This window comes from Melanostigma gelatinosum (genome assembly GCF_949748355.1).
Source record: "Melanostigma gelatinosum genome assembly, chromosome: 17".
Taxonomy (NCBI): Eukaryota; Metazoa; Chordata; class Actinopteri; order Perciformes; family Zoarcidae; genus Melanostigma; species Melanostigma gelatinosum.
In genome coordinates, this window is record NC_136650.1 from 14,562,363 (window position 1) to 14,573,195 (window position 10,833).

At 42.1% G+C, this 10,833-nt stretch overlaps 1 protein-coding gene across 1 annotated transcript; it reads left to right on the plus strand.

Annotated features, from left to right (window-relative positions):
* The first annotated feature begins 1,211 nt into the window (after positions 1–1,211).
* hepacam2 (HEPACAM family member 2) lies at positions 1,212–10,413 on the plus strand. Its single transcript, XM_079287523.1, has 9 exons — positions 1,212–1,299; positions 5,038–5,397; positions 5,476–5,763; positions 7,184–7,483; positions 8,584–8,709; positions 9,021–9,042; positions 9,143–9,177; positions 9,512–9,585; positions 9,707–10,413. The coding sequence occupies exons 1-9, from the start codon at positions 1,242–1,244 to the stop codon at positions 9,815–9,817; spliced, it is 1,374 nt and encodes a 457-aa protein (XP_079143649.1). The 5' UTR covers positions 1,212–1,241; the 3' UTR covers positions 9,818–10,413.
* The last annotated feature ends 420 nt before the right edge of the window (positions 10,414–10,833 follow it).

Below are 10,833 nucleotides of genomic sequence, written 5' to 3' on the forward strand. Positions count from 1 at the left end.
AATATCGTATTGATGTGACACAACCTCAGTTTCATCAGGTTTCTCAGCAGATGGACTTCCAATGGAGTGCTTGACAGCAAAGATAACAATCAGTGTATTTAATGGTGCCATCACCAAACCAGGCACTCATTTACAAAACCTACAATGGCGTAATTCATTCAATGTGCAGTTCAGTCCCAAGTTTCCCCACATCCTTTCAGAGGATGGCCATGTAGGAAAGAAACGGCAGTAAACAAGGTCTTAAGGGTGTGTGTTTCAGTGTTTAACGTGTGACTGTTCTGTGTCTGTTTGTGTTTGTCTCCTGCACATTGAGACAAACCGTTGACTGGCTTCGATTTCACTACTGCGGGCAATGAACAGGAAATGATTAAAAAAAAAACCCAGTTTTTCTGAGGAATATGATTTGAAGTATTTTATACATATGACTGGAGTGAAACTCACATAGTGACATAAATAAGTCTTTGTTCAGCAGCAATGCAAACCACTTACGAGACAAGAATTAACAACAGCTTTCCCTGCAGTTTTCCGTTGTAGATGTTGTCTGCACAATGTCCCAGAGGGCTGAACAACAATAAAAACATTCCGTCAACATCTCGTCTGTATCTTCAAGGCATTTGAAAAGTCAGTGACACGTGTGTTGGTACGTCGTTGCTCAGAAACTTTTCTCTCTGTCTTTCTGTCCTCCAGTTTCCAGACTACAAAATCATTGCCGACAGAAGAGCTGATTGTTGACCGTTGTGTTCACCGAAGGCTCTGTAACGTAACCAAACGGGGTGACGGGAGCGGTTAAAATCTCTCTGTCTGCCTGCTTTTTCTTTGTTTCACAGCCTCAGGGACTAAAGCAGCAAACAGCTGGTGTATTACAATGTAAAGACTCAACTATCCTTTTACAGTTGACGGAGAGAAACCCTCAGCCTTAGGGCAGCTGTGTGTGTGTGTGTGTGTGTGTGTGTGTGAGAGACAGAGAGAGGACCATGCTGTGCTGCCTCTCTGCCAGGTGGACCTCTTCTTCCTCCTGGTGTCTCATGGGAGGGGCCTGGCTGCATGCAGGCTAAAGCTAGCTCCTCTTATTTCCCTGGCAAATGTTATGACCACAACCAGTCACATTTCTCTCCTCCTCTTCCTCCTCCTCCTCCTCCTCCTCCACCATCTCTTTCTAATCCACTCTTCTCCTCCTTCCTACATCCCTCACTCCCTGCCTGCCTGCCTGTCAGAAGTCCCACAAAACCCTAGAGAATGCCATGGAGGCCAGAGGAAGAACAGCGCTTTATGTCTGCTGTGTTCTCTTCACCCTAACAGGTGAGCGTTCAGTTGCCGTGGAGGCATGTTTTGCTTGAGTTGTCCGCGTTGCGTTGGTGCAGCTATAGCAGTTACTTGGGTTGCTGTGTTTGCGTGGTTGGCAGGGTAAAGCTGAGGGTGAGTTGAGGAAGTTTTCAGTGGTGCGCAGTGACAAAGTGGTAACTTGTGAAATCCTTTTGTATTTAGAGGGTTCAGGACAGAGAAGCTGTATTGAAACTGGGTTGCAAAATGTAAAAGTGGTGAAGCAAATTCAAGGACAATCGTATATTTTAACTTGGCACCCTAATATTGTAACATTTTGGCAAAAACACTCAAGTATACCTCTATCTTTTTTAGCCTTTGTCAATGTCAAAGTTTCCTAGAACGCTTTCCTAGAGTCTATTTTGGCTTGTTTTGCATGTCCTCTCCATAATCATCACTGTGTGACTTGACAGAATTAGCTTTTCTTTGGTTGTCTGCTGTAAGTGAAGACATAAGGAGGGTGTTAGTGGAAAGAAGAAGTGACCGATGCCACAGGTCTGTGACTCAGTGATAACAAACATGTACCAGCATTCCCCACATGACCCGATGACTCTAACAAATAAAGTCCCTGAAACATGGACTCACTTTGATGCTTGTATCATCAGCCCTCCTTGAGGAGCCCTATACAGGCGATTGATGGCGTTCTGACACGCACCGGGAGACTTTATTTAGTATCCAAACAACTCGGATATGTGTGTGAGGGTGATAAGAGGCAGGTGCTTGTGGGTCTCCACACAATAGTTGTTTGAATATGTGTGTGTGTGTGTGTGTGTGTCGACTAAATGAAGATATCCTCTCAGCCATTGTCACTGCAATCTCTTGTATCACCACAACAATATCCGTGTTGTTTGGGGACAACAGCGAAGGAGCGGGTTCGGCACACTCCTCTTCATTCTGCCTTTTCGCGAGATCTCAGCTGGTGTAAACACAGGCACACTCCTGCCACTGACTACACAAACACACACACACACACACACACACACACACACACACACACACACACACACACACACACACACAAACATTAACTGGCCTGCAGGCCTGTAAGAGTGGAACATGTCGATGGGGCGTCTGCATTATTTAGAACGTGACACAGTGAATCTATTGTGATGAGCATGATGGGCAGCAGTCACCAGGGACCTGGCTGACACCAGCTGGACGTCTCCAGGGAGGAAGTGTGGACGGGTCAGAGGGGAGGGAAGAGGGGTGGGTGACAAAGACAAAAAGAGATTAGAGGGTAGAAGGTAGAGATGGGAGGGAAACGAGTTTTCCCCTAGTTTCATTCAAGATTTTATGGCAGGAGATGTAACACACCTAAATGATGAGAAATCATATGGCAAATGAACAGTCTCTCATGAATATTATCCACCTCCCCCAAGTCCTTTAATGCTGCAAACTGAGAAAGACAGGATAGACAGCCAGAAGTGAGACAAAGGGACACAAGTTAGAGAAAAGTGAGAGGTTTTTAGTGAGTTTGCTTCACAGTAACTGCCTACTCACATCCTGCCGCTTATCTCAACCTGGCATCCAAACTCAGTTGCTCACTTTGTATCTTCAATCTGTCAAAAAGTGAAGCTTGAAGTTATCAAAACAATTCTGTCAAATGAAACCCTGACGTCGTAGCTCTGATCTGATGTTACTGATCCTTGGAATGTAATGTATGGAAAGTTAGAGACAGGATAATTTCTGTACTGAGTAAGGTTTTTAATATGACAGGTGAAACTTCCAGTTGAAAGAACAACAGCTCCTGAAAAACAGACATAACTCTTCCTATTCTTGGTGTTTTTGTTCCAAGTTGTTTCGACACATTACTGCCCTGGCAACTATAGCCAGAACAGACAGCCTGGTGCAATAGATCAACGGTTATCTAGTTAGTTACTTCAGACAGCCCGAGTGTTTGTTCAGCAACAATGACAATCTGTGGTGAGCTGGGTCAATATTAACTCATTGCAGTTTCAGGACCTGGACAATTTGAAGACGAGGATATAGATTATGAGATTAGTCAGACACAAGTGAAAGGGGTTCGAAAATAGCCCTGTTTTGCTTTCATATTCTCCCCATCACTCCATGTAATCAACAGCACAATGTTATCAATGTTTTTCAGCATTGATATACTGTAATTCACGATAGGCCTATGGCATATGGTCTTTAAAAAAAGACTAATATTTCTTAATTTGGCCAACAACATTTTCATGTGCAATATGTTTAAATCCAGATTGACTGGATTTTTATGTGTTAGGATTGCTCTCATACAACATGTACAAAGGGGTGACATTTTATCAGTCTCTTGTTTTTGTTTGTGAGGTGGTGTACCTGACGACACCAGTATATTAGCATACAGTATGTATTAGGGCCATCAAGATATACTGGCATTGATATTAGGTCAATAATACACATACGATAATAATGTGTAAATAGTCCAGCTCTTTTTTAATAATTTCATACAGTTGTATATATTTTTTACAGACTCTCTCCACCTCCCTTCACTCATATTTTGAGTGTAATTAATTTGCCAACAAAGAGACAAAAAACGCAAATAAACACAATAAACAAAGTTAAAGATGAATTTCACTGATAACATAATAATTATTTTTCAAATCTTTTAATCAATATTGCGATAATATCTTTATCATAAATTATTTTGGCCACAATAATCATGTCGTGAAAATCTGATATTGTGACAGCCATAATAAAATAACCAAAGAGCTGGTGGTGGACGTCCGCCGGGGTAAACACTCTCCTCCGGTACCAGTGAACATCCAGGAAATGGACATTGAGATTGTGAGATCTTATAAGTACCTGGGTGTTCACTTGAACAACAAACTGGACTGGACTGACCACACACATGCACTTTACAAAAAGGGTCAGAGCAGCTATCTGCTGAGGAGACTGAGGTCTTTTGGAGTGCAGGGAGCATCTTCAGGACCTTCTTCGACTCTGTGGTGCCATTAGCCATCTTTTATGGAGTGGTCTGCCGGGGCAGCAGCATCTCGACAGCCGACAGGAAGAGCCTTAACAAACTCGTCCACTGGATACGGTGGAGGTGGTGGGAGACAGGAGGATGATGGCTCAGCTATCATCCCTGATGGACAACACCTCCCACCCCATGCGGGACGCCCTGGCAGCTCTGTGCAGCTCCTTCAGCCACCGGTTGATTCACCCCCGGTGTGTGAGGGAGAGTAGACCCAACACTAACAATCTGTGCAATATAAATACACTGTGCCTACTGCGGGACTAATAAAGGATTATCTTATCTTATTTTATCTTGTCTCTCGTAGTGACAAACACACTCTTTCACTCTCTCTCTCTACGGAGCGTTTTAGCATCTTTCAGCTCATTGTTTTGGTTTACTTCCTGGTTTTGATTCACTCTTACCGCTCTCATGGCAGCTGTTTTCACTGGTGTACATAGTGGAGCATTCAGCAGCTAAAGAGTCGGACTCTCCCTCAGAAGTTGGTGGAGACTAAAACAGAGCCAAAAGAAGGGTGAACTACATTTTAAACTCCAAATGAATGATGTGGCTTCTTGATCTCCAAACCCATATTTATTTTGAAATACAGAGAGAAACCTATGGGAACAGAAACACGCTCAGAAGGCTAACTAGCAGACACTCTGTAGCACCTTGCGTGTTCATCACTAAAATGACCTAATTATGCAATAACTATCTTTGTTTCCCTCCTCCTCCTCTCCTTTTCCCTGCCAACTTCACCGACTCAGACGTCAGCTCTGAGTTCATCCACGTCCCTTCATCGATCCATCATGGTATTGAAGGGAAGTCGGTGCTTCTGTCCGTTGAGACTCGCTTCCCGCTGGATGATGTTGAGATCCAGGGGACTTGGTCCCACACCAGGCCGAGCGGCATCAGAACCACGTTGGTGACGTTTACCAAAGAGACCACAATCACTGACATGATGTACCGCAACCACCTCCTCTTTAGAGAACCCAATGTGTCTTTGCTAATCCGGAAAGTGAACCAGGACGATGAGGGGGAATACCACCTGAACCTCAACATAGCTTTTCATAACGGGACAGGGCTGGTTATCAAGGAGGAGAGAACTGTGCACGTAACAGTGGACGGTGAGTGTCTGCCTATCACATGTCATCAGTTGGATGTCATCTATGGACTCAGGCCTAACTTCTTTGTCTATTCCTTAGTCCCTGTGTCCACTCCAGTCATTGAGAAGAGCCCATCATATGCGGTTGTTGAGGACAAGGCCAACGTAACCTGGACTTGTTCTGTGGAAAGGGGAACAAGAGTGGTGTTCCAGTGGCTACGGGACAACGTCGCACTAGGTCTCAGCGACAGATACCTCTTCTCCCAAGACAACTCTACATTGTTAATCAGTCCTGTGAGGAAAGAGGACAAGGGAACTTACCACTGTTTGGCTAGCAACGCTGTCAGCCAGGAGCGACACAGCAGGGCCGGGGAACTCAACGTCTATTGTGAGTATCCATCCGTATTCTCCTTTTCCTTCTACTTGTCTGTCCCGGCACCAAGACCACCTGAAACTGAAAATGTAGTTCCCAACTAGTCCCCAGAGAATTGCAATTGGGTTCATTTTCTTTTTTTTCACAATAAAGGAGATAAACGTTGACGTCTCAAAGCCAGCAGCTTCTGAAACTCATCAAGACTTTGATCACTTTTATTTTACTGTGAAAGTAGCTGCCAGCAATGATAGTTTACAGCAAAAATGAAGTCCTTAATACCCGGCCAGTATCACAGGGACTGGGATCAGACTATGCAGACAAATAAGTCAATAGGTGTGATTTATTGCACCTATAAGTATTTTTTATTTGACACACACTGGAACCAGATTCATTAACATTACATGGTTCAGTGGAGTTCATTTTCAATTATTTTATAGAATTATTTTTCAAAAACATTTGATTGTAGGATGTAAAGCTCCTGTAATACCAATACTAAGCATCTATTGTTGTTTTTCTCTGTCTTTGCACTGTAGTAGGATATATGTAAATGACAGTGAGATCAGACTACTTTCTGACAACTGGAAACATGTGACTGTTATGGGTATTTGCATGGGAGCAGACTTATCTCACAGAGCTCCTCTGCCCTGCCATAAAGCAGGTAGATAAACTGATACACTGGGCGGTTTCTTTGAAGTGGTACCCAGAACATATAATCCCTCTGTGGAATCATTTGAATGTGTTTTCATTTTCACAAAACTAATGTTTCTGTATTGATGGGACGTAAAGGACGTGGAACATTTGTGTGAAAATAATCAGTTTGCAGAGGCAGAGCATGTCCGTGTCAGAAAGTAGATTTCAATTTTACCGTTTTCAGTTTCTTTTACAGAGTTTTTAGTAATGTTGGTGTACGACTGACAAAGACTTTTGATTTTCTCAAAGTCATATTTCCAGTCTTACACAAGTAAAAAACATTAAAACTGGTCTATCTTAAGTCTATCTTAACAGAATTATAACAGAAATACACTGACGTTGGCACCATTAAGAAACAAAAGAAGATCAATCTATTTTGGTTGTAATTATACCGTAGAACATTATTTGTTTCCATTTATATGTCCCACAAATGCATAAACCCAAAATGAAATGAAACTTTTCACAAGATTTCATTTTATCATATCACATACCGACTTATTGATTTGTAGCAAGATATATTTATGGATTAATAAGCAAAGTTGTGTTCATGTTTTCTCATCCACTGAAGCTGTTTTCTTGGTTACATGTTTGTGTTCGAGGGCAAGCGCTGCTCTTTCTTTTCCCCTCAAGAACTGAGGATCGAACTTATGACCCTGTTTACCATAGAAAAGTAACCATTCTGTATCATACGCACCACATCAGCAGCAAACAGTCATGTTTCCCTGACCCACTCTTGCCCCTGCAGATGGCCCCTACAACCTGGAGGTGAACTCAGACCAGGGCCTGCGGACAGGAGAAGTGTTCACCATCAACCCTGGAGAGCTGGTCTTCTTTGACTGCCTGGCTGACTCCAACCCACCCAACAGCTACGTCTGGATCTCTAAGAGCCACAACGCCACCCAGGTCATCACTGAGGGCCCACGGCTGGAGGTGCGCTCCTATAGACTGGCCCAGGCAGAAGAGTACCTTTGCCGCGCCTTCAACAACGTCACGCAGAAGCAGAACGAGGCCCAGTTCACTCTGGTGGTGGCCAGCTTAGGAACAGGTGGGTAGAGGGTGGAACATGGCAGGAAAGAGCAGAGCGTGGGGAGATTTTGGGAATCCTTTGAGATAAAGACTCTGTAAACACTGTGTCATGCCAAAAGCAGAAGAGGTTTATGAGCTGTGAGATATATATCTTGACAATGACAAACACCACGGCCAGCTATGGGAACATGTGGGTGGATAAAATACTTTAACAGTGTGTCCACTGTGACAAAGTGAAACCAGGTTATGGGATATAACATGAAATATACATGGCTATTATGAACCTGTCGTTTTATCTTTGTTGCCAGGTTCCTGCGTTTGCAGCCTGTATTAAAGCTCAGTTGCTGGGAAAGCAAACAGTGGATAACAGCTGTCGTATTTGTTGACTAAGTTTTATAGCATGTGGAGTTTCTGTGTGCCGAATGCGACATTGAAATGTTGTCTTGGTGATATTGAGAAAGGCTCACTAATGGCTGCTGTTGATACCGGCTATGATTTAAAATGCTGTTGTTTAGTGAGTCAACGGATGTCGTGACAGCAACAATTTTTTAGTGACAGAAAAACATTACCAAAGAAGCCTCTAATGACTAACCTTTTAATAAGATGAGCTGCGCTAGCGGCTGTATGAGGCAGTGTTGCTTTGAGCTAAAAAAAATGCTCCATGAGGGAGGCGAGGTGGAAACAAACAGGACTTTCAACCATGAGAGTGTTTGTCTCCGAAAGTTTAGCTTGGTGTGTTTGTGACGTGTTTTCCATACTTATGTTTCGTTGTTTATATTTTACTTTCAGTCATTTTTTAAAGCCCAACCATGATGTTTCTCTTAAACCTAACTAAGTGGTTTCGTTAACTAAACCTAAGCAGAAGATTTTGTTTGATTTCAAGACTTTAACCACGTGTTTAGTGTGACTGTGCGCTTGTGCGTTAGTAAGTGAAGCCATTAAGAGTCATCCTCTGGGAACCATGAACAAGATTTTATGTAAATCCAACTAACTAATAGTAGTTGAGTTATTGATGCCCAGACCAAAGTGGTGGACCAATGGGAAGCCATCGCCATCCCTAGAGCCAGCTTGGCTAACAATGAGCATTAATGTCAGTGTCCGTCCTGTATTTGTTTGCAGGGAAAGAAAAGCACAGCCAAGATGGCAGCCCTGTAACTCCTCTGGCAGCCATTACCGTCTGCTCTTTGTTCGGCATCGGCTGTATGTTGCTGTTCTTCCTCAGGAGAACCTGCCATCCTAAGAGAGGTAATGTCAATTTCTGCTGCGTACAGAGGTGGTTTTCTAAGCAGTGAGTCCTGCAACATGTTTAAAATGTTCCATGTTCGAAATCTGAATGATGAGATGAGTGAGACAACGCTAACTGCTTGCTAGACTGATTTCTTACACGTTGAGGTTAGCCATAAATGTAAATAACTTGCAAATGTCAGTCAAGCCGAAGGTAACCATGGCAAAGTAGCTACTGCATTTGAATAAGGCAAGGTAATATTTAAAAACGTGTAACTTCTGTGTTTGTGAATAATTATTTCCCACTGTCTCTTTCTATCCGTCATCAACAGTTCTGATGAGCATTTACAACAGGTAAGCTTGAATGTGAAATCAATACAGATATGCACAATTGCATTTTTTATGTACATTGTGTATGCTTTGACTAACAACTTTATTTGCCTGTTTTTGACAGGCCACTTTCAGAGCAGAAACGACCACATCGTTCAGGTGAGCTACCTGCTGGATACTTCGATTGTAGAGCATGCCTCATGCCATCATATTTAAATACGTGTATATTTATATTACATCATATTTTGAGGCGGTTGTAGGGATGAACAAGGCCTCGGTTTTCCATTAAACTGAAAGTCATTCCCAAAAAACTGGTTTGAGATAGGAGGAGTTTAAGCAGGAAAGTAAACAAGGTCAGGGTGTCTCATTGATTCCAACCAGAAAGCAGTTTCATGGTGTCATTATTGCACTGTATGATTTGTCATGTTAAATTAAAGTTTGACTCGTAATAGACTAATGCACTGGTCTGACATTGAAGCCTGTGTATTAACAGGCCATGAAGATGCAACAGAAGACTTTGGCATCTACGAGTTTGTCTCCATACCTGGGAAAATGGAATCAGCACAGGTATTTAACATGTTGTACATCAATATGGATTCAGTAATAACGTGGCAAGATTGTAAGCCTTTGTCTATTGTTGGAAAGTTGTGTGTAGTTTTTAAAATGAGCCCGTGCAACTGTCCTGCAGGCATCATGCAGATCTCTGGCTCACCTCGAGTCAGTTCAGGATATGCACACCACCATCTACGATGTGATCAGGCATGTTCCTGAAACCCCCAGTCACAGTTTGCTGGAGTAAGCTGGAGAGTTGAGATGGAACTTACAGTCATTTCACTTGAAGAGTAGCTTTATTCTCTGTTATCAAAGGCTGACACTCTAGCTTTGGTGGGCCATTTTTTGCACAAGAGATGACGGAGGCTTGTCCACAGTTTGGGACGGATGTTAAATGACTTTTGCTGACATTATTGTGAGATGAAAGTGCATGTATGGCTTAAATGTTTTTTTTAAAGTTTTTTTTTATGTGAAAGTACAACACAAGTTGAAACAGTTTTGCTTTTTTCATTCAAAACTTTAGGTCATACTAAACCAAGCAAGTAAGTCTTAAAGCATGATCTTATGAGGTACATTTAAGGTACCACAACTGGTCAAATCATGTTTCATTTTAAACACTAAGGTTTTATTTGCCATCTCAATAATATATTTCTAATTTCCTATTCCCGCCAATGAGAGTCTGTTTTGTGATAAGTGTTATGATGAATGCGTTCTCTTGTATGAAATATATTTAGGTTAATTGTAAATATTGTACATGGATTACACGCCAGATTCTTTATTCTATTTCTATGTTTTTCTCCAATCTATTTATTCCCATTGAAACACTTAACCCTGTTTCCACAAATGTAGCATTTTTGTCAACTCAACATGGATGTAATGAAATGCTGAAACAAGGAAAAGGATGAACGATTCTTAAATTATTGTACAGTTTGCATTCACATGCTTGTTTTGTACTTTATTAAATATATAACTGTTTACTATTGTCGGCCATTTTCAAATATGCATACTCCATTTCTGCATTTATGTTTGCACTTCTTTATATGTCTTTTTCATAGAATGGCAATTGCAGTAATGGCTTGAAATGAACACTTTTTCAATCACAGATCCTGAGAAAACTAACAAATAGCTGAAGCCAGCGAATATGTCAGTTGTTCTGCTGCTTCACAGTCGGTCTTTGTCTAATGTCTTGGCAGTGATCTCTCTTCTCTAAGTGTTTGAGTTGTATTTGTTCTCTCAAATTGCTGCAGAGTGCTCGTTGCTGTC